The sequence below is a fragment of the Mchenga conophoros genome, linkage group LG15 (assembly GCF_057382185.1).
Source record: "Mchenga conophoros isolate Kocher_MC1m ecotype Shallow Benthic linkage group LG15, M_conophoros_male_GT1.1, whole genome shotgun sequence".
In the NCBI taxonomy this organism is placed as follows: Eukaryota; Metazoa; Chordata; class Actinopteri; order Cichliformes; family Cichlidae; genus Mchenga; species Mchenga conophoros.
The window spans coordinates 10,443,169-10,468,116 of record NC_140540.1 but is presented as its reverse complement, the minus strand read 5'-3'; the positions used below and the strand labels follow the sequence as shown (position 1 = coordinate 10,468,116).

At 44.6% G+C, this 24,948-nt stretch overlaps 1 protein-coding gene across 6 annotated transcripts in view; it reads right to left on the bottom strand.

Annotated features, from left to right (window-relative positions):
- Positions 1–4,827: 4,827 nt before the first annotated feature.
- The window catches only part of LOC146557799 (prospero homeobox protein 1-like), a 31,714-nt gene continuing 11,593 nt past the window's right edge, over positions 4,828–24,948 (bottom strand). For all 6 annotated transcript variants that reach the window (XM_085245956.1, XM_085245958.1, XM_085245954.1 and 3 more), the window contains 3 exons: positions 24,772–24,879; positions 19,603–19,797; positions 4,828–8,100 (listed from right to left, as the gene is read on the bottom strand). In XM_085245956.1, the coding sequence (XP_085102082.1) occupies positions 7,915–8,100; positions 19,603–19,797; positions 24,772–24,879 (489 nt within the window). In that variant the 3' untranslated portion in view covers positions 4,828–7,914. The remainder of the gene's footprint in view (positions 8,101–19,602; positions 19,798–24,771; positions 24,880–24,948) is intronic.

Here is a 24,948-nt window from a genome sequence, read left to right as displayed (position 1 = left end):
TAAACAGAAGCGCGCAAATAGGGACAAGATGGGACATGCTTAAAAAAAATCAGTGAGTCTAAACTGTGCATACTAACCACTAGGTGTCCCCATCACTGGTGCCAAAATGTGGGCAGCCCAGAGTTAATCCCATGATTCTGCCAGTGGCTCTGGAGCAGATCGGTGTGCTGCTCCATCGACAATAGCTGAAATCCAGTGTTAAATCACCAACACATGCAGAATGAATCCATCAATCTGTGCACTGCGGAAATCGCTTTTCATGGTTTCAGATTAAACCCGAATCATTTTTTCTGTTTAATTATAGGTCCAATAATCAAATAAAAGCACAGATGAGCAAGAAAAGGTGATGCACAAATGCGGGCAAATGTCCATTATCTGTATAAGGACGGAATTATTCTACGATTCAGGCTTTTAGCCCGCAGTCATTTTGCAGGAGTAGGTGTCAAAATGTTTCAAAGAGTGGACAGCTCATTTGGTCATTAGTAGGAGGATTGCACAGAGAAGAAATCGAAATGAAATCCTAAGTCCTTGTGTTTCTTCATCACAAAGGTTCCCCAGTACGGGGAATTACGTCAGCTCTTGTGTGTGGTAATATTTACTAAAAGTTCTTCTATTTGTTGTTGGGTCGGCGTGCTGTAAATCCCTTGCTGCCACAGAGCTGTAAAACACACTTTTAGACTAAATGCATGATGAAAGCTTAAAGGAAGCCTTTCCAGCTTAAAACAACACTCTTAACTAAATGGAAAATGTTCTTGAACCTGAGTGTGTGTGATAACAAGTGATCACGAAGGGAGGAGGGACTTGGATAGGGACCTTGGGGACCATGTCAACGTTTTGTGTGCCAGAGCAGGGACAAACATTGGACAAACATTGGGAAAGGCTGGCAGCCTTTGAGATAGTGGGCCGTTGATCTAAGACTGAGGAGCTAAAGTCCACTATCTCCTGTGTGATACGGCAGCCAAGGTCTTTCTGACACACAGAACAAACATGGATACCTGAAGACAATGACCTTTGAACCCTCAGCAGGGTCAGTGGAAAAAACAGGAAGCAGGGAAAGTGACTCTAGTGACTTCCTCTCTGCAGGCCAAGAATGAATCAGGTGGAATGATTGTAAGTACACGGGTCACTGTACATAAACCATGCGCGCACACATACACACACAGGTGCACACACAATGTTCAAGAGTAGGAAGCACAGATGTGGTGTGTGTGCATGTGCCTGCTTGCGAGCTTGTGTGTGTGCGCGGAGGAGGAAGCGAGAGAGTGAGTCTTCAGATGTAGCGACAGATGGTATTTGATTACAGAGCAGACGGTCGGTGTTGTACAAAGATGCTGTCTCAGCCCAACCTAAGGAGCTGTAGCCTCCGGTTAAGGCGAGCGCAGGGAGGCAGGCAGAGGACGAGAGGGAAAAAAAGAACACGAGAGAGAGGGAGAGAGAAAAGAATAAAAGCAAGCAAGCAAGCAAGCAAGAAAGACACAAAAGAAGCAACTCCAAAAATGAGCATCAAAGCAAAAAGAGTGAAAAGCAGTCAGGCAAGAACAAAGGAAGAAAAGGAACAGCAACGGGCAGGCGTGGTGGAGAGTACAACCGAGGTCACCATAAGAAAAAAGCAAAATGATACAGAGAGAGCGAACCGTGCCTTTAAAAAAAAAAAGAAAAGAAATAGTCCCACGTTCTTCGTAAGTGATTCCTAAACTCACAAACACATATTTTTAGAAAACTAACAAATAGGGAAAATATAACGGGATGAGTCATGCATCTTCTTGTAAAATGATTTTTTAATCAGCGTCTCTTTTTTGTGGCCAAACATTATTGTAATTTGAAGAAACACGCACACACGCACATAATTTATTGGTTAAAACTGCAACGATTACATGGATAATTGCCCGATGGACAAATAATGAACATTAATGATGACACATTTTTGAATAAAAACATATACAATGCGTCTCATCTTCATTTCTTTTGGATTGTTAGCCGATCAATAGAAACGCAACTGCTTCACAGCATTTCTCACTACTAAAAAAAGCGTGACAGAGACAATAACCACAGATTAATAATGAAAACGACGACTCCTCAGCTTCAGTTGTGAATTCACTTTCAAGAGGTTTGTCTCTTTGCTCGGTCCTCAGACTGTTTTCTAAACATTTATAATCCCCCTTTTCCCACTTTACAAAGTCTTTCATAAATCCTTTAATTATTTCCTGCAACCCTTTTTTCTAATGAGGAGAATACTTCACTGTGTGTGTGCGCCCGTGCTCGATTGTTGCATTTAGCCTGATGAGGCAGCACCTGCAGTTGTCTCCGGAGCCTGTAGAGAAACTATGATGGGAGGACGGTTCTCTGCAGCCAAACTCCTAATTAATGATCACTCTGCGAGCAGGACAGCTCTGATTCACTCAAACAGGACAGAATAAATTGCACTGTCGCCAGTGATCCTTTGATAACCAAAAAACCTGGGAAGCAAGGTAGTAAATTTCAAGCGAATACCATTCACCATTAAATTACAGTAAAGTACTGACAGATTTCCCAGCATGAAACGGTGTACCTTCGATAATCCATAACATTTTGTTACTCTAAAAAAGATTTGACTGTTATCATACCGTTATTCTTCTTCTATTCTTCTATTATTTTTGTCTTTCTTGACAAGATATCCCCTTTGTTGCAGTTTTCCTATCCCTTTTATCATGCGGTTAAATGAATTTGTTACATTCAAATTTTAAAAGCTACCCTGAAGCTGATTAGTCATTACAGAACTCTCAACTATGGCCATTACTAGCTGAACCCTATTGCTTTTTGGCCACAGAAACCCAATAAACTGCTTTATACACCCATCAGCTTATACAGAAACTAACTGAAATTACCACAGCACTTCTAAATTGATCACTTGATTATTTCAATTTCCATGATTCTTTTTTTTAATGCTTGCTAGCGGAACAAAATAGATTTCTGCTAGTATGTTCTTCACTGAAAGCACCAGCTTTTACAGCATTCATGTATATCTCTAAGTATAGATATCTTTATAAAGTCAGATTCCCCCCCCCCCCCACCCCCCCATGCTTTAAACACAAACACAGAAAACAAACCACAAACAGCTGCCACTTTTCACTCTCTTTTTCATTTTTATTTCAATTTTTTATTCATTTTGCACAAGCTTGCATATATACTGCACATACATTCAGTTCATAGAGGGTGAAGGCACGAAAGGCAATTTGACTACTGGTTGTTTTTGGGCTGGGCCAAAGCAATACAAGGGAAAAAATCTCAAGAGAAAATACAAAACTGCTTCAAACTAGTTTCGGCTTTCAAGTCCACCCTCTGCCCTGTCAAATCCAGTTTTTTTTGTTTGTTTTAACTGTCCAGTTTCACGTAGCTGCCAAAATCCCCACTCATCTTTTCTGTCAATTTAACTTTTTTTCTTTTTTGAAATTGTAAATTCGTTAAAGTGTAAAATCTTTTAAGTTGGTTCTACTTATTCAAATGCAGTACAGCCTTCCCTGTTTGAAAAAACAAAATGAAACAACATCAAATAAATTAGGATAAATTAAACCAATAAATTACACAAAATCTGCAAGACAAATAGACACCGATAACAGGAAAAAAAAAAAAAGCAGCCATGTCATGAGTTTTATTTTTACAACCTGTGTAACTATTCAGACTGTATCCGAAAAACATGGCTGTTCCAGTTGGAATTACTGCACTAAAATTGAATAATAATGTCATACAAAAAGCATCAACAAAACATTATTTACATAACATATTGCTAAAGTTATACAAAGGCAGTATTTATCACTGTAAGTCCACGTCATTGATATTTACAATAAAAGAGGAGCAATGTGATAATAATAAAAAAGGAATTACTACTGAAAGCATCGAGAAACAAAAACCTCTTTCAAACAGGTCAGAAAACAGATCAGAGGAAATTATCGCAACACACACACACACATGCGCACACACCAAACACATGTTGCCAAACGCTTAATGAGAGTCATTTACATGTCAGGATGGTACTCCCAGGGGTGGGGGAGGGGCCACAGTGTTGAGAATTGTGTCACACACTGGTTCACAGGTTCTCATAATCGGTCTTTTCTCTCACGCAGACACACGCAGTCATATACAGTGCACACACACACATGCGCACGTACTGCAAAGCATACAGAAATTCCACAAAATTCCAAACTTTCATCAACTTTTAAACCCAGTGAAAAGGGGGTACAAATCGCTGTTTTTTTTTTTTCCCCTTCAATCCGCAATCTGGTTTTTTTTTTTTTTTCCCTTTAATCTGTCACTGTACAGTGTTCCCCATCCATGGATGGCACTAGTCTTCTGATGACAATGAGTTCCTGTCTGTCTCTTGGGTCAAATCTAGAGCTACGTTGGCGGAAATCTGCCCTTGTTCTTTTGGATGACACAAAGAGCACAGGCTGCCAACGGGCCGCGCTGTGACATCACCGTTACCCCACCGTTACCCCACCGCTCGTCTGATGCATCGTTCTGTTCGGAAAATTAAAGAAATGAATGCTGGTGCAACTTCAAGGGCACTGCCGATGGGAAACCGTTTCCCGTTAAAGGCATGGCAGAGGGAGGGGGGGAACAAACAAACCAAAAAAAATACCCCACTCCTCTGTGGATATTTCAGAAGAGTGCTTATGAGTCCAGTTGGAGAGTGGGTGAAGTCTCCTTTTTTTCCTTTTTTAACCACTCACCCCTCTCTAGCACTCTGAGTGATAATAGAAAAAAAAAATCTGTACAGCTATTCTTTGTTTCATCCTGACAGTATTTACAGCAGCGACAACAATATTTCATACTCTGAAAAGGTATTCCAAGTTTATTTTTCTTTTCTTTTTTTGATCTCCAGAAGACAGCCATTCAGCACAATACAAAAAAGGTAAAGAAACCAAAAGGAAAAACTGGTCACAAAACCTGCAAAAAACCTACTACTATTGCTCCTAATCTACCAACAACTCATTCAGAATACAGATTGCAACAAAACTGTCACTAAAAATACCCTCAGGATTTCTTTTATGAAACAGTTTCTAACAGTGCCTTTCAAAGAACTTGCACTATATATTTTTTCCCATAGATTTATACTTTACATTATAAAAAAAAGGCTATATATGCATTTCAATAATGTTATCCTAAAAATTAAACGACCCCAGAAAACAAAACCTGACAAAAATATTCTCAACACGGCGTTAAGGTCTTGCTAATCCTTATTTTATTTATTTATTCTTTTTTTTTTTCCTTTTTTTTTTTTTTGCACACAAGTTCTTCATTATCCTGAATTAATCTTTTTAGACGCAGGAACTCTTTAAGTTTAGGGTGGAGTTGCAGGAAGGGAGAGGGCATGGAACGATAATAATCTGCGCATCAGATAAAAGTGTCCTTTCCTTTCTTTATCCTTTGTCTGTGGCGCTTTAGAGCCCTTGGCTGGTGCTTTGAGACTGAGACATGCAGGGCCTAGCCCATCCTTCAGTGAGAAATGTGCGCCGCTCGCTCTCTCAGGGCTCCGGATCTTAAGAAGAACACTGTCCGGGGAAGAGAAGGGGGACATAATGAAGGGAGTAGCTCTCTGTCTTTCTCTGCCTTCTTTTGTCAGGCCTTTTGTCTCGCTTAGACAAGTCAGCAGGTTAAGCAACCTGCCCCTTTTGATCTTTTGTGCCGCACACACAGACACACTATAAGCCAATGTCGCAAGGTGAGATCACCAGCTAGCTCGCACGCACCAAGCAAAATATCAAAGTCCACTCATTGCTTCAAACTTACCTCTTCAAAAAGGTCATCTAATATCTAATACTTACTGCTTCGTAAAATCTTAACAGCCTGAGAGGATGGGTGAAGGTAAAAAACAAATCAAAAACAGTACATATAGAAGTTCAGCTCAAGTGAAAAAATTTGGGATTAGAACTTCAGGTAAAAGTGAAAGGAATGCCGTTTAACAAACTGGGCACAGTGGCTTGAACAGAGACACACTTTGGGTCTTAAAAGCTGCCGGTGTGGGACGGCAGGACAGAGCAGAGGGCTTCAGGTGCATGTTGCTCCTTGCTCTGCGCCTTTGTCCCTGGTCTTTGTAGTGCTGAGAGCTTCTCCGTCTACCCCCTGGGGGAAGAGTGCTCACCTCTAACCTCATGTTGTTGCACTGAGAGAGAAGCTAAATCACTCAGCAGCAGGTGAACATAGAGGGAAGGAGCATTGTGTGTGTGTGTGTGTGTGTGTGTGTTGTCATCAGGGTAAGTTCTACTTGAGGCAGAATTAATAAACGGCTGTTTATCAGCCTCAATAGATTCCTTTTATCTTCACGTCTGTTCAGTTAACAAACCGGTACTTCAGGTTTTGATATATTCAAGTATCGACTGCTATTAAAGTAACTTCATAATGCCATTTACACCATATATAAGCTAACCACATTAAGAGCCAGCAGTGTAAATATGTTAACTTCTTTCACGTGAGCTGTTTAGTGCTATAAAAATTAAAAACAAAACAAAACAAAAAATCAGACTTGCACTTATTATGTATGTTCACTAATTCAGAACACAGACGTAGAAAAATATTTTGTTATTAGATGAAGAAGTGCTCTTTAAGGGGGAGCAGATTAGTTTTCAAAGGTGGAACAGCTATAGTAAATCAAGAAAACACACTTTTACCAAATACTTCTTATTTACTTCATGTTTCTTTAGACTATGTTGGTTATTTTTAGCATCATTACTGGACTGATCCTGTGCAGGATGAGCTTGTCACTACAGGTGAATAGAGAAGCCCACTCTAATAAATTCCCTGGAATAAAATCCAAATCCAGCAAAGTTGCCCCAGCAACCAAACAGCGAAACAAACAAAACAAAACCAAAGTCCACGCCAGTGATGAACAAACTGAGGAAAGTGAGTAAGGAGAAGGAAAATGGGGAATGAGGAAGGTGGAGGAGGAGGAGGGGGGAAATACTTCAGAATCTAAAAATCTTTTGGAATAATATTCATAGCAATAATTTATTTCTTTCAGCAACGGCATCAAGGGACAAACAAATCTTGAAGTGCCAATCTTCAGCAAGCAGTAGTGACAAATAATAATCATAAACAACAACAATAAGAATAGTAATCAAAAATAATAATGTACACCCAATAAACACAATGCCCCTATTTGCAGGGAAAACACACTTCAAAAAAAAAAAAAAAAGAAAAATGGTAGAGCTCAGTAGCTATTTGAAACTGGTCCAAGTCTCACAGACCAGTACCAAAAGTCCAGTTTTAGTCCAGTCAACAACCTCACTAGGCCTTGCTTTTTGTGTGCATGTGTGCATGTGCCTGTCCTGTTAGGGACATCTTCAATAGCACAGTCTATTAGGCACCCACTTTGTATTAGGGAAAGAGGGGGTAGGGTGGGGCAGTTCACATGGATACCCCCCAAATTGGAGGGGCCTCTGTGGGTGCCACGAGTCAAGTCTTCAGGGAACCCAGCCTATGTTCTTAGCAGTATAAATGGGAACTCGGGAACTCTTTCCACACATGGAGGGCGCCGTTAGTGTTGATCACAGAACAGGCCAAACAGAGTGTTCACACGGTCCAAGAAAATAAAAATAAAAACACCCAATAAGATCAGAGCCTCTTCAATTCAGAGTCATAGAAAAACAAAACATATAATAACCAGCATAATATAAGAACAAGAACACAATAGCTAGGTCATTTAGGAACTGCCACAAGGGGCTTTAGATTGGGAATGCTACTCCATAACTTTCATACATTCAAAAAAAATAAAATAAAAATAAAAACAAACAAACAAGAAAAAAAAACAGGAAATCAAAAGTAAAGTTGAAGAAAAGGGAAAAAAACAAATCATAATATAATTTTGAAATTCTATGAAATCAGAAAAACAAAGAAAGCGCAAAGCGGTAAGCAAGGAGGAAGAGGAGGAGGAGGTGAAATTTACTCATGTAGAAGCTCTTGGAGACAGTTTGGGGACTTAAAGATCTCTGGGACCTCGCTGTCCAGTTTGCAGATGACCTTGTAGATGGCCTTCTTCCAGGACGGGTCCACGTCTTTGCCGGCCACGATGGCATTGAAGAACTCTCGCAGTGTGATTTCTGCCACCTCCAGGAAACGATCAGGGACCTTCGCGAACACAGAAAGGAAGGAATGAGCAATTGTGTAAACAGATGTGAGGAGTACACGGAGGAAATCCTATTTTAAGGTATTTTAAGACTCACTGCAAAGTTTGCGTCCTTTATGTCACTCGACACAAAAGCACCGTTGTAGTGGTTTGATTTTAAGGCACTTCGTTATAATGCCAACCCTAAAAGTGTTTCGACCACTGAATACTGAGGAAAATGGGAACGAAACTTGACCGACTGCCAAAACCCAAACCAACTTTCCCAAACAGCGACAGTCTTCGCCCCCCCCAGTTGTAGAATATGTTCATATTTTCAAAGTGGATGTAAAACCATAAATCTCCTGTCTCTTGAGTCGCTACTTCCTTAAACGCCGGTTGAGGTGTTGGCCTGAGAAAAGTCACTTCTTGCGAATTCTCAGGTTTCTCACACCTCCCACTTCCCCCACCTTCCACCAGCAGCGTGGCGGGCGTGACATGTTTATGAGTCCCACTGTAAATCTGCGACCAAACAAGAGAGCGGAGCTGAAGAGCGACAGAGAGGTGCTGGCGAAAGAGGAAGTACTAAATGCTTTGGGAACGGGGAGACACGCTGCCTCTTTAGTGTCCCTGACAGCAGCGCTCACCGACACCATGGAGATGATTAGTCTGGCAAAGATCTGTGACACCTTCCCCCAAGCCAACACTCTGTCACACACAGACACACACGCTTATGCTGGTGTGAGCACACACACCAGCGGACACACCTCCTTGTGCCAAGGAGATGAGACATCCTGTACTGTGACAGAGCTCTACATAATGCTCGCTGCACGCACGCACACACACATACACACTCACGCACCGGGTACCCTGGTGTATTTGGCTGAGTCTCTTTCCTCGACTCAGAGCTCCAGGGCGACGCAGCCTTCAGGGGTCACCTGCTTGGATAATGCTGACTGTCTGCCTGCCCGCCTCCCTCGATGCTCACACACACAAACACATATTGTCTCACACACATACAGCAGCAGCCTGCCCAAATGCCTGACAGTGCGTACTCCACTCCTCTCCTCCAGTGTCCTGCAGATACTCATCAGGAGTGTCAGGACACAGCAAGGTTAGTGGCCACTGGAACACACACACCGATGGACAAGGACCCACACACACCGACAGGCCTCTTCAACCACACACATATGCACTTAAACACACATGGGACAGCTACCAACCCCCCTCGGGGTGATGAATGGAGGCTAAGATGCCTGTGTGTCTGGTTGGTGTGTGTGTGTCTGTCCACTACTCAAGTGAAAAGGTGAGTTGTGAATAAGGAGCTTGTGCACTGTGTGTCTGTGTGTGTTTGACGGAGAGAGAGAGAGAGAGAGGGAAAGGAAAAAAACGAAAGATAACCCAATTCCCCAAATATTGAATTCCCGTCTGGTGGGATAAAAGTGGATATAATTCATTGTTTGGGCTGCTTGTCGTTCACGGAATACTGGCACAATGACCCCGCTTTGAGGCCAGCTACAGTAAGTGTGTGTGTGTGTATGCCCGCGTGCACTTTTCCCGAAAGACCTCGCTAACGGGACGGTGCCGCGTAGCGCCCTGGTGTTAGATGCAGGGAGTGCCGCATTACTAAGAATATTCCTGCATGGAATTTCTCCTGACGTTTTGACTATAAAAGGACAGCAAAATGCTGACTGCAAGGAGAAAGCAATGTCAAGGAGAAAAGGGTATTGGTATTTCAGATCCTCTTGACTGAGAGAGTGAGAATGGGAGGGAGGGAGAGATGGCGAGAGAAGGAGGGGCCGAGAAGAGTCTAAGGAGAGAGAGCGGCGCAACAGAACAAGGGAGTTATTCCTGTCCCACAAGCCTTTGTTTTGCGAGTACATGTGAGTTGTGTGTGTGTGTGACTGAGCTTCCTCCTGACCAGCAGTGAGCCTAAACTGTTTGCACCCCCTTCCACCTTGTCCAATTCTAACCCCCCCCCCTCAAACCGCCTCACTGCCTCCCTCCCTCCCTCTTCATCTTTCTATGTCTCTCTAGGGTCAGCTGTTGGGCCTTTGTTCCAGAGGCATTGTGGGGGATTATCCAGTGTGGCCGTTCATTCGCTCGGCTGTCCGGTAAATGGGGCCAATCGCGTGGCTCACAATCCTTCATACATATTTCATAGGGGTTTTTAACAACTTCTCAGCAGAGCCCAAAATTAAAGGACAGATGTACAAACAGAGAGGGAGGAGAGAGGGATGGATGGAAAGAGGCAGCGAGGTGGTGGAAAGGGAAGGATGTGGAGTTGCGTGTGTGTGTGTGTGTGTGTGTGTGTGTGTGTGTGTGTGTGTGTGTGTGTGTGTGTGTGTGAGTGAGAGGAGTGACGCCTGGAAAAGGCAAACAAGGTGACTGAGAGTGAATCTATTGCCAAGCAGGCTAAATCTGAAAACGAACCTTTTCTCTTTGACTTTTGGTCCATTTTTCAAAAGTGGAGTAAAAAAGTAAGCTTAAATGTAATGCCTTTAATTTGGACTAGCAAAACACGGAAGGGGTAAACTTTCTTGTCTTGCTCATGTTGAATTTTGGCTGGCAAACGCGTGCGGCAGGCAGCGGCAAAGCATTCAAAAATCAACCAATAAAGAGCTCTCATGAAAATGAATGCTCTCGCCCTGTGTAACACAATATGAAAAGCGGAAGACGGAGTGGGAAGAATCGGCAAAGATGATAAGGCTGCAATACCCTGACATTTACATTGTGCTTGGTGTTAGGGGGCCTTCTAATCAAGGAGAAAGGCAGGGTGGAAGAAAAAGGAAAGTAGGGTTGATAGCACTAAGGCGGTAAATCAGTCTTTTTCAATGGCTGCCCCCTCTCCCCCACGACACTCTCTCCCCATTCTGTCCATCTCTCTCTCACTCGTGACAGGTTGCTTTGAGACAGAAGGATAAGCTCTTTTTCAGAGAGAGGGAATCGGATTTCCTGCTTTTTGATGAGATAATAAAATATGACGGAGGACAATAGGAGCCTGTGGACGGCTTGCTGGGAGCTATTCACTCGAGCAGCAGCCCTCATCTTAAGACTGCTTAGACAAACGTTTAAAAAGGTAGCCAGAGGCCCAAGCCCTCAAAATAAAGGCTACTGTTACACACTCTGTGTGCAAGTGTGTGTGTGTGTGTGTGTGTGTGTGTGCGCGCGTGCACGGGCCTGTGTCTTTCGCATGTGTTTCGGTAAAGCCTGAGAAATCTCTTCTCTCTCGGTGACTCAGGGTTGGCTGTTTGTTTGACCAACGTGTTTCTCCCCTTTGCTTTTGGGAACTGTCAGGAGATGTATTGCACCTTCTATTTGCACAGTGTTAGCCAAACAAGACAAGACCCTGGAAGATAAGGCTGTATGCGTGTGTTTGTGTGTGTGTAAGTGTGAGTGAGTGTTCTAGCAAGCTTTTGCCTTGAAGGATGAAATGCAGGGACACAACATAAGCCCTCGCTGCAAGCCAGGTTAATTCCTAACCCCAACTCAGCCTGGGAATACCAACACTTCCCATGCTTTTTTGGTCACTGTGTTTGTGTTTGTGAGACGTGGTATTTATAGATTTTGTAGCGCACTCAATGCCACAGATGGGGGGTTATCTGACTCTGATATCCAATAAGTATTTTTGTGATACCCGTGTCTTAAGTAATCTAAAGTTTGCACACAGTAAAGGGTCTGAAAACAAGAGCTGAAACTGACATTTGAGCGAGTCAAGCCAGAGGTTTGCAAACCTCGAACATGCACTGGCCCATAAGCCTCCCGTGCCTCACATATCTGCTCCAATCAATAATCTACAAAGGTCTTGATAAGCCCTTGGTCCATACTGTCATTTTGGACAAACACAACCCATGTCCCCTCTCTTCCTACCCCTCACCACGCTTGCCCCCCCATCCGATAAGATTGTGCCACAGCTGAAGAATCTGACCAATCGGGAAAAGTCACAGAAGATCCGTAGTTAAATTTTTTTCTTCATTTTCGCAACATTGTCCAAAATATAATTTCATTCTTGACATCTCTCATTGGAGAGGTTTGCACCAGCGTTTAGGAGACTGCTGGGACGGGAAATGGGCCTCAAAGCTGAGCAAACATCAGCCACCCTCACTCCACTGATAGCCTTGAGAACAGGGAGCCTTGAGGGTCTGTCGTGCATACATGTGTGTGTATATCTTGCTGTCTGGTGTGCTTATGTGGACACGAGCATAAGCGTCACATGGACTTTTCTCAAGGTGCACTTCTGCTGGCGAGTCAAGGGCATGCCAGGGTCAAAGACACTGATGAAGTCGCTCTCCTATCCCATCCACAATGGTAATTTTTCTTTCCTCTCCTCCTGCTGTCCCTTCAGTTTCAAGAAATTGTCAATTGTTTGAAGGCTACAATCGACAAAACGTGGTGTGTACAAAGAATAGCTGCTAACAGCAGGGGAGCTCTGAAATCACAGTTTGTCCCATGTCTGGAGACTTAAAAATTCATCGACTCAGCTTGCATGGGTGAGAGAAGCCAATCTGGGAGGGGGGGGGGGGGGGGTCACTGAGCGCTGTAACAGGGCCTCCTGAGGTCAGGAAGTCAGCTCAGCTTTGAGAGACTGAGAGCGCAGGAGGCAGAAGGGAAAGAAAGGAGCAAGGGAGTCTGGAAGATAGGAACAGGACATCTGGAGAGGAGGAGAAGAGGGGGAGGGAGGGAGAGGAAGAATAGAAGGGTAGGAGGAAGGAGGGTGTTGGGTGGGTGGGTGGGCAAACAATAAAGGATGGAGCGCAAGGAGGTGCGGCAAAGGAGGGAGGATAGAAGATGGATGGACGGATAGGAGTAGATGGAATGGAAGGGCAAGTGAAGGAGCAAGATGGCAGGAGACGAAAGAAAAATAATAAACTGCAGATTGGATTGAAGGAGGGAGCGTCTGGCATCAGTGGGGGAAGCATGAGTGTGTGTGTGCGTGCATGTGTGTGTGTGTGTGTAAGATATTGGGGGGTTGCTTTGACACATCTGCAGCTCTGATGCACGCCCTGGTCATTTTGGCATGCGTCCCTTTGCCACGCTTCATTAGCCTCTCTCTCTCTCGCTCTCTCTCTCTCTCTCTCACACACACACACACACACACACACACACACACACACACACACACACACACACACACACACACACACACCAAGGGAGACCAAAATGGTCCAGAAATAATGACATAATCAGCAGCTGTGCCACAGAGCAGGCTGCCCCTCACAAGGTGACCAGGGACAGAAGGAGGAGCGAAAGAAGGAGGGAGCAGAGGGGAGAAGAAGAGAGGAAGAGGAGGATGAGGTGGGTGTGCGCTGTTGGAAAAAGCAAGCTAGCACAACAAGATGGTGTGTGTGTGTGTGTGTCTATGTGCACGAGCAGGTGAAAAAGGAGCAAAGGGATCATGTAGTTCTTTAAGTGATTCCTTGCTACCCCTGTTGCCCCAGGCTCTACACGCAGCTCCGGTCATTTAATCGGAACACAGAATAAATCTGTAAATCACATATATGCACACACACACACATACATGCAAACACACACACACACACACACACACACACACACACACACACACACACACACACACACACACACACACACACAGCCTTCACAGTAAAGAAAAGACCTGTCAGGGTGTGTCAAACGGGGGTCCTTAATAGCCCCAAGCTATTCAGCGAGAAGCAGATGATCACACGCTCTATTCTTTTCTTTCTCTAAGTCTTCTCCGTAAGAAAAAAATTCAAAAGTCATGAGACAAGTTTGAAGTGGCGCTCACGGTTCAGTGAAGGTCTGGGTTGATATCTGAAGGTTTGTTAGAATAAGATCCATTTTGTAGATGCGCTTACTCCTGCCAGCAGATACCACCTGGGAACAGTAATCTTGATGCAAGTCTCACTTTGAACAATTAGCACCACAACAACAAATGTCTTCACTTCTTTTTCGTTGGTATCTTGCCAGCTTGTAAGAAAGCAGAATTGAAGTGAAGAATTGACGAACAGATTATCCAAAAGGTAAGTAAAGTTGTTGCTTTTTGGGGAGATGCTGATTTTTGAGCTTCAAACAAACAAACAAACAAAATTCCTTCCACCTCAATTCCAGTGACACGGCAGAGTGTAATATCCCTAATTCTATGACGGCAAACTTTGGAAAACGGACCATTCGAGCCTGTTATCGTCACCAAGTTATTACATCTCACAGTCTTATTTATCTCAGCCCGAATCTACGAAGGTCTACCTGTGACTCAGTTCAGGTTTATTAAAACAACAAATATGATTGCACAACGCAAGACATTTCCCGCCCTCAGGTCAGCATCGTTGCCTTAACTCGAAGGCTTTTCATCATCTCTCTGAAAAGCAAAAGGCAAACATATTCATGAATATGTTTACACAAGACGAGTGGATTATTTTACGTATTGCCGCTGCGCGTGACGCATTGCTCTGCAGATTTAAATGTTCAGGAGGAGAGGTGAGATTTTAATAGGCAGGAAAGTAAACCAAAGTAGATGCTGTGTAGACGAGATGAGGGAGAGAAGAGGGCGATGGGAGGTGTGTGTGCATGTGTGCTGTTGACATAAACCCACTGGCAAATTGTACTGGTTGTATTTTTGGCAGGTCTGAACCTAAATCTATACCGCCAGCTTCTCATCTCTCGTGCTCCATCTTCTACCTCCTTTTGTCTTCAATCGCTTTTCAAAGAGAACCCTAGAGCCGTTTGAGTACAAGCGCTACACCTGTGTGAAAGCCTGTGTTTTTAGGTACTTATGTATGTTTATACTTGTTTGCGTCACTGTGCATCCAATGCAGTGACTCTGACCTTTTCACCTCAAATTCCCTGAGGTCAAATGCGGTCAATGCCACCCCATCCCACCTCCGAGCCCCACAGACACACACAAACACACCGTAGCGTATGTGGTGAAGGAATAGGGGGAAAAAAGGGGGTCAGAAATGAAGGAGTGCAAGACGGGGAGGGGATAAGCAACAGTGGCGGCAGGAGGAGGAGAAAACAGACATTAGCCTCTCTGGGTGGAGAACAAATGGAGCCCCGAGAGGGACGTGAAGAGGAGGAACGAGGGAGAGCGGGGGGAAGGAGAGGTGAAGCACACAATGCTATGGGGCACGGCGGTTGGACAGACAGCATCTGCTCTCAGCTCTCTGTGGCTCTGGTAATGGATGGAGAGACACTCAGAGCACGGGAAGGAGGGAGACGCTGGGAGGAGAAGTTGGGGAAAGGAAGAAGAGGATGGACTAAAGAAAGTTTTGTCCCTTAGCTTTAAGAAACAAATAAAAACACAGCAGAGAATCTCCATGGCAGGATGTTATCAATTCAAATAGAGAGATGACAGACGGACAAAAGGGGAAGAGAGAGAAAAGGAGTGAAACATCTTTGCAATAGAAAAAAGAGCAGCTGATAAGGGAGGACACATGATACCCGGGTGTGTGTATGCAGACGGGGGCTTCTCACCGCCTTTGCTGGTACCTCCCTCTCACATAGAGATCACAGGGACTTCCTCTTTAAGCGCCCAGGTGTGTGTATGTGTGTGTGCCCTCTGTGGGAGGAGTGGTCACTGACAGAGAAAACTTGGCCTAGGCTGCCTTATGGAAATCTGAGAGTTTCCCAGAGCCATCATAAAACTGCCTCTTTATGAGACCCTCAAACTCTTTCTCTCCCCCCGCTGTCTCTAACCCATTACCAGGTCACACACATTCCTGTCTTATGAAAGATGATGTGTGTTGTCATTGGAGGTTCAAAGACAGGCAGAGGGGCTGCAGAGTAAAAAGAAAAAGGACACTAAGTGAGAATTTTCACTTGAGTCCTCACATGAAAGCGCTGCTCGCTCAAAGTCAAGGCTTTGGGAGGCCGGGTGTGTTTTGGAAGACTTTGATGGCGATGGACAGAGCGAATGAGAAGCGGAGAAGAAAGAGAAGAAGAGAGGGGATCAGGAGGGGGGTTTGAGAAAAGAGGAAAGTAGAGCCGGGGTCTAGATAATTAACGGCAAGCTCTTTAATTACTGCTGGTGTTCATTGTGCCAGAAGGAATGTGACAATTATGCCATTAAAACTTCCTAATGGGGGGGGGAATGGGGAGGGATAACGGAAGACATGCAAAAAAGAAGGATGAAAGAATGAAAGGAGGGAGGGAACAGAAGGAAGAGAGAACGACGAGAGGGAATGAGGGAGGAGGGATATGAAAGGAAAAGGGGAAACAATCGCGACAAAAGAGAAGCTGGGAGGGAGATGGGGAGCGTTTTAGGCCAGCACAGTGACAGAGCAGATTAGCATCAAACAAGAAAGGCCACAGACGTGTGTGTGTGTGTTAATGTGTGTTTCAGTGTGCGATCACTGAAACAGAGGACATATTCATTCCAAAGACGCCACCAAGGTGGATGGAACTTTGATGATGCAGAATCTGGCAAAGGGAAAACTCAGTGTGTGTGTGTGTGTGTGTGTGTGTGTGCTTGCTGAATCTGCGTAGGCTCCTGTTTCAAGTGGTGGTGCAGGCAGGTAGGGGAGGAAGAGGAGGAGGAGGTGGAGGAGAAAGGGGAGAGATCCACAGAAAAGGGCCTTGGGGGCATCCTGATACACATCCAGTACATTTCCATCTCCACATTACCTCTATGACTCACACACACACACACACACACACACACACACACACACACACACACACACACACACACACACACACACACATAAGACGGGAAAAAAAACATAACAAATGTGTCCGCGCACATATGTAATACACACAAACACATCATTCCCACACAAACATCAAAAAGCAAAAAACACACAACCCACGCACCCGCACTCACACACACACACACACACACTCACACACACATTAATAACACCCACACATGTGCACCGAAAGCCACACACTAACACTCTTGCACGCAGAGTCTTCGTGCTCACCAAGGCGGTTGGTTTGTCAGGGGGGTTAGAATTTGCATGGCTGGGCAAATTTTCCTTGTGCTAAACTCTAATCAGCTCCTGTATCTCTCAGACACCTGCCCAGCAAAAAAAAAAAAAAAAAACCTTAATATGCAAAACACCTTCCCACCCTCCTCCACCGCTGCAACTCCTCGGCCAACAGAAGACTTATTCACCTGGCCTCTCTCACTCTTTTCCTCTCTGTCTGTCTTCTTGCAAATTTTTACATTTATGTATGCAAATAGGCTGTTCCCCTTAAGCCTGTTTCAACAGTAACTTCCTGGTTCCAGGAGAAGAATGATAGTCTTGTCTAAAAGGTGCCTCATCTAATTTATGCTTCAGAAACAAGGGGTTTTGTCGGGGGAGGGGGTGGCATGTGAACGCTGTGTGGGCAAGTACGGGATATTGACTGGATGTTGCGTGCATAGTTTTTTAGGATTTGCAAACTCCAGTCATGGAGATTACGTGAGTCACGCAAACCTATCCAAGAATGTCATTTCGTGTGTTTTGTATGTATGGTGCCATTTGTAGTGTGAGCTTGTACGCTGTGTGTGTTTACAGGTTCACTTAGTTACATTTTTCAAATTTACTTACATTAAAAGCCAAAAAGCCAAACCTACTTGAAATTTAAACTCCATCTTCAGCCAACCTTTACTAGTTTAAGCCATTAGTAGTATTAATGTGCAGTCCACATATGAGCAACTATATAATTAATATATATCATTCTGCATAGAGCATCTTTTAAAAGATCTCTGTCGGCCTGACTGTACACCCAGCAAATTTCTGGAGTGGGGTGTTTTTTGGTAGCTCGTTTCCCAAAAGGGACTTCCATTTCCTGTTAGGGGTGTCAGGTGATTCCTCACAGGGAGAGCATAATTTGATATGAAAGCTGAAGCAGTCTTCTGGAAAATATCAAATTTAAGGGAAAAAAAGAACCCTTAATGATTAGAACACAATAAAGACATAAAATAAAATAAAATCCTTACCATTGTCCTGTCAGAGTAGGTAAAGCGCTGCTGTTGTTTTAGTTTAGACCCGAGTCTTACTGACTCACGCAATAATTTCTGCGCTCCTCACGAGCAGTTGAATAGAAGGACTTTCCTTCTGTTTTGCTCTGATGGCCTTTTGCCATATTAAGACCTCATATGTGCCTGCTACACTCTTTCAAAGCCTCCCTTAAGAGGGTTGAAGATGGATGTGGGGAACTGCGTGTGTGTGTGTTTGGGTGCACATAGAAGAGCCCCAGTGGACAAATAATGACAGAGAGAGATAGACGGAAACACAGAGAAAGAGAGTGAGGCACTTTAAATGTGAGTGCTTGCAAAACTCCCACTGCTCGCAAGGGCACTTCGCTCCTGCACGTCATCTCTCTTTCTCCCCCCCATCTCTCCTTCCACCCTTCTTTCTCCCCTTTCCATTCGCCCCTCAATTCCCTTTTTCCATCCCTCCCTTCATCGCTTTCTCCTTTGTCTCTAAGCTCTCACCCTCTATCCCCTATCTATCCATCTCCCTCTTCCCCCTTACCCCCCTCTCACTCTCTTTCTCTCCCCTTCCCCTCACTAAAACAGTAGGACGCTTAACCTTGATAACAGTGAGATTTTCCCCCCCTCAAAGTGACACACACACACACACACACACACACATATGCTGGAGAAGTGCTTTGCCAGCATGCCAGGCCGGTCCAAGGGACGGCCGTACCCTTCGAGGTGAACAGGACACTGGGAAATGCAGCAACAACAAAACCCTCGCATACACAGGCTCAATCTCTCTATAACAAATACACAAACACGAGTGCTCACCTGCATACACACACACATGCGCGCACACACCCCAAATCCAACTCTCTTCAGGGCCATCTTAAAACAAGCTTTTAAAAGGTCTTTTGTCAGCTGACATTGAGAGAGTTCGGGTGATCCTGAAACATCATACACACACCGCCACACACGCACGAAGGTAGGCAAAAGGAGAAGTGAGAGAAATGAAACACATTAAAGGTGAAGTTGCCTGCTGAGAATTTATGATTGCAATACGCTAGAAGATACACACATAAACGTCACGCCACAGTGACAGGTAAATGAATACGGGGAAGTAAAATGTCGTTTTTCAGAAACAAACCTGCAGACACACACACAGGCGCCCTCCCGAGAGGAAATTAACAACGATAAATGCAAAACTGTTAAGTTGTCAGCGAGGCTTCTTCCTCATTAGATGAGTTTCTCACGAAGACTGGAGTGAAAAACACGGATCTTCCGATCTGGTGATTCGGAACTTTCCCTTCACACAAACCCTGAGAAAATGCACCGTCACAAACAAAAACACTCTGGGCTTTATGTGATGGCGCAAAAGCTACCTTATACTGTGCATTACAGCACGGTGTCACAGGATGTATAAGACACTTGAACTCAGCATTGAGAACAGTTGCAGTGAGACAGTGTCAGAGAGGACACGGTGTCACAGTACCCGCCTACATCACCAGGTATCAGGTGAAATTCAGCAGTTTTTTTTTTTCTGCTCATAAGGGCGGCATGTGTACTCAGTTCCTCCTTAGGAGCATGTGCAGTTTTTACGGTGTGGCGTGCACAGAATCGCTGAAACCTGGCTGGTGTTTACCTCAAAGTCGTTGGCCTTGTTGTAGTGCATGTTGAGGGCTCGGAAGAGCTCGCAGTCTCGGCTGACGCTCAACTCCTCTGCTCCGGTGACTCCGTCATTGATGGACTGCCGGGCAAACTTCTCCATCTGAATGTAGTAGAACTCCCGGAAGTTGCTGAACCACTTTATCAGCTGGGAGGTTATGCAGCGGTTAAACTGGAATAAGAGATGAGGGAGGGTTTAGCAGGTTTTAGGAAGACTGCTTCACACGAAATTCAATTCAAAGACATTTTGAAATATGCAAATACGCTTCGTGCAGACTTTACAAAGACAAGGCTGTCTTCTGTAGACCTAATTAAGCTGTTGGATTTGAGCGTGAGGGGAGAAGAAGTGTAAGGATGACACAGTGTCTTTTCATATACGAGAGCTGAAGCGTGATCTGAGGTGGCGAGAAACCCGGGTTATGGAGTGAGGGAAGATAATAGAGATATTAACTAAGACAGCAAGCCGTGAGGGGGGCAAGGCGAGAAAAGAGGGAGTGGAAGAGAGTGTATGTGTGTGGCTGTGGTTCATCTTCCCCGCTGGGAGCAGACCTCCCCCCTATCATAACCCTGAGAGTGGAGGGAGAGGTGGAACAGAGGGGGTGAGACCGCAAACACATAATTGACCAGAAAAACGATTAAGTCATCATCTGAAGCGCCCTGGCCCGCGGGGGGCTCAAACATGTACTTAACCCCATTCACCAATTACACTCTGATCCTCCTCCCCTTTCCGCACCTCCCGCACAGGAAGAAAGGAGAAGAAAAAGAGCAAAGAAAGAAGGAAAGGAGGAAGAGAGACAGAGATAAGCACTGTGGCTATCTGATCTGTGCCGCTCGGCTGGATTCAATAGGGCGAGGTAAACCTATTAAGAAGCTCTACGGGTCTCCCAGCTCTTTTTTCCGGCTGGCCTCATCAGTGAAAACACACTGTCTAAACATCCATACAACTAGATAAGGACACCAGGGGCTCAGGATTTTGCCTAACCATAAAATGTTGCACTCAAAGTTGTAATTTAATTCCTAAAAACACATACACACAGAACATTGTTGCTTTGCTGCTCAGACTCCTTGAAACTGCTTGAGCTCAAAATTTTGAAAAACTTGTACCCCTAAACCATCGCCCACATCCACACACACAAAAATACACACACACACACACACACACACACACACTCACAGGCCTTCACTCCTCCCTCCTTTCTGCTCTTTCTGTGGTGCTTGAAGAATAGGAGGACAAAACGCTACTAAACGCTGAGCGGACTGCTCGCTGGGGAGGCAGAGCGGTTTTGACATGGAGATTAGACTCTGGCCATTGTTCGACAACACAGACACACAAACACACAGACACACACACTTTGTAATCTGGGATGGCAGTCAAACACACGCAAGCGCACCAAAATGGGAGGAACCAAACGGGCAGAAAAGTTGGGGAACCAGAGGTGGTGAAACAGCCGCACCAAGGTGGAACAGGGCTAAAGGAGTGGGCCGTGCCTTTCTGGAATGATCAGCGGATGACATAATGGCGGAGTGGAAAAGAATAAGTCCGCTCGACATTGTTTGGCAGGGGTTTAGGAGGGTGTGTGCAGAGAGGAGGGGTAGCATGGCGGCTGTCCTAAAGTGCAGGGTGAGCATAAATGGGGTGGAGGGGAGGGTTGCAAGAGAGGAGGATGGGTGCAGGTCAGTGCTGTCGGACAATGGCGGGTGGCGGTGCGGGGGGTAGAGGGTAGGAACGTGAGCAGTCAGCAAGCTGGGGTCGTGACATCAGAGTGTCAAACAAACAAACTACTGACACTTACAAATACCTGGGCTGCACGGGGCTATTCTTAAACACACATAATGCAGCAGGCTGGCGAAGTGTGACGGTGCACAAACGCGTTGTTTCACTTAAGTTGTCAGTGTAGCGTAAAGCATTTCTCGCATTCTATTGGGGGCAAATTAGTGAATTGGTGTTTGTTTGGCGAATCCACGAGACCGTGCGTGTGCGTGCGCGCATCTGAGCACATGCACAATTGAGGACTACATACTGAGATTGAAATCAGTGAAAGAGTTGCCATCGCTCATGCAGGAGACCTTAGGTGTCACTACAGCTGAGTGACGGACACATTTGTCACTTCGGACAAAGATTACTTTATTATACCGACAGCTTGGGAGAAGATGTATTAGGGCTCGACTGCAGTAGCACAGGGCATACAAAAAAAAAGATACAATATTTACTAGAGTGCAGGTAAATACACTAAATTATATTATAGCCGCATTAACTGCACTCAATACACTCAGGGATTTAATTTTGGCAAGTCCCCCTACAGCTTCCAGCAGTCTTGGTTCATTAAGTTGCTGGTGGGGGGACCGACACCCCCTGATAGCAGCTAAGGACGAGTGTGTTCAGTGTAAAAGGAGGGAATCGGTTCAAAGGAGCACATCACTGCAGCTCCTTAATCAGAGCTGGCAGGGGTCAGCCAGCACAGACATGAGATGCAGTGAGGAAAACGTCTGTGTGTGCATGTGCGAGTCACACACACACACACACACACAGCATATAAGCATATATAAAGGTGTGTGTGTGTACGTGCACTCACTTGGCTGAGAGGCAGATGAGAGAGAGACAGTGAAAGCGTGTTTCTCACACTCACACTCGAGAGCCTGTGAAAGGTCAGCGCTTAGTGTTAAGAGCACAAGATAGAAAGCGCCGCACACACGCTCACACGCATGTTGTGCTCATGCACAAACGCATACTTAAGACCACAAAAGGAAAACACTGCAGTATCTTTAATCTGAACCATATTAGTAGCCTGCCAAAAGTATTCCAGTGCTTTGACTGTCACTCACAAACTTCACACGCACATCATTCATATTTATGTAGACTGTTTTAAAGTAGATTTTGTTTTTTGTGGTGTGGGGTTTATTCAGATGTTATTCAGATGCTGAAAGGCATGCAGATGAAAGGCCAAACTGTCTCTCTCGCCAACATTTTCTCTGATATGGTGGTCAACAATGGAGCAGAAAGCACACAGATGACCTCAGAGCGCTAAGCTACCATCCAGAACAACCGGAGAGGAGAGCAGAAAGACAGAGAAGCCTGTGCGGGCCTCCCTCGCTCTCTTTCTCGTTCTCCCGCTCTCTCTCTCGTAAGCCCCTTCACAGTCATCAGGGCTTTCCAACGTTTCCTGTTTTCGCAGGAGTGAATTGTGGGAGATAATCTCTGGCTGCCTATTGGCTGACTGCACACAAAAAGCGGCCCTGGAAAGCGGGCTTTTGTTACTGCGGTGACTCAAAATCCAGCCGCTGGCTTTTCTTTCTCCCCGGCCCCGCCGAGGCGCACATACCATGCCACACCATCAGCGAAAAAAAGAAAGGAGAAGGAATGACATATAGAAAAGAGAAAAACCGTCCTGGCCTCTGCTGCCGCCACAGCACATGACTGGCCCAAATGCTGAGGCTTGTTGCTAAAAGCCACAGAGAGATGGACCAGAAAAATAAAAAGTGCAGGTGAGGGAGGTTGTGGCTGCTTGAAAATGAAAGCGAAATGTAGAAAAAGCAGCAAAATCAAAGCTACCTATAATTCATATACTGTAAAGCCAAAGTACAATAACTTTAGCTGACTTTATTAATTGACTGAATACGTTTATCTAATATTTCATTATTCGCCAATCATTATAACAATATCCGTAACAATAACAGAGATGTCTTCGAGCTAGTGAGAGGATATTCTGTCATATCAACAATGGAATCGTGACAAAACATTTAAAAAAACACCTCAAAGTAAAGAAAGAAAGTCATAAAAGAAGCTTAATGAAGGGGAACAACAGTCATGGCGTCCTCCACTTGTTAGGGCAACCCACTTCCCACGTTCACAGGGTTCTTGACAGTCCAGACTTGATTAGTCAGGACCCGATTAGCCTTCACGACTTTTTGTCTGAAGACAACCACTCGCTAAGTGGCTGCGCGGGGTGAATCTAATTAGATGGTCTCATTCCCATACATGTCTTCTAACTTACAGCTCGAGTCTATTGTCCTCCTCTGGAAACAAAAACAGACCAGTGTGTGACTCATAATCCCCTTAATTATCTTGACCTTGTTTAAGTATCTGATGAGGCCATTCATGAGGAGAGGCCACCTCCATGGGAATGATTAGTCACTGGAGCAAAATGGTTAAAAGCCTTCAATATTAAGTGTTTGCGCTGTTTAAAAAAAAAAAAAAAATAGAACAGGAAAATTGAAATCAGTCTGAAGCTGTAATGTTGTTTTTGTTTTTTTTTAAATGATGTGAGAATTTCCAAACATCCAAAGAAATCACGAGTGAAAGTCAAGTGAACCGCGAGTCACGGTTGGTGGTGACAGCACACAAGAGCAGAGGGGAGAAAAAAAGGGAACCGTTATCTTCTGATTTGAATGAGAAAACCTGGGTCTGTCACAGTGTTTACTCCTCTGTGTAGTCCAAAAAGAAGCATACATACATAAAAAAAAAAAAACCCGATAACACAAAACGACCATGTTATCTACAACGGCCATTGTGTTACTGGTCCTTTTTTTCTTGTGCAGTATTGTTCTTCCTTTTCCAAATTTTTCGTTAAACTCCCAAGTGGCGCTTGCACTTATCCCTTCCGTCTTCCCCAACTGAACTTGTTTGCTTCGCCTCTCCCTCCATTAAACCGTCCTCCTTACACCTGCTCAGATAACCACTCCTCTGTCTCTAGGCTCCATCCTCCTCTCTGCCCTCTCCACCCTTCCATTACTCATCCCGGTCTTTATCTTTAGAATACTTATAGGCTCTACAGCTCCCTCACGTAAACCCATTCCACTTCCTCTTCTTTCGTCTTTTGCATAAAGCCAATGCCTTAGTAAAGGAAACAACATCGTTTTAAGGGAAGACAAGTGTACATTGTTCGTGGCAACCGAAGCTGGCATATCACAATTAACAAATCAAACTTCCCCTTTTAAAGCAGGTGTGTTGGAAGTAGAGAAGAAACTGGAGCAAAAGACAAAGTCGGAGAAGGTGTCTGCCTGTCTTTCATTTGTTACACACGAGACAGCAAACAGAGAGATCGTCAAAGCAACATTAAAAGCAAATTATTGAAGGGTGTCTGGCAAAAATGGAAAGGTTTGTAAGGTCAAAGAAAGTCTGTAGATCATGAGCATGTTTTGGACTCACCTTGACATCAGAGAAATACATCTTGAGCATGTTAGAGCTTGGGTAGCGGGTATAGAAAAACATGAGCTTGGCCTTCTTCAGATGATTTGGGGAGAGACCTTCTTGGATCTGAAAACAGCTGGTATTAAGGAAAACGACAGTAGTTTGAGGGGGGAGAACATCAAAAATAAACTTCTA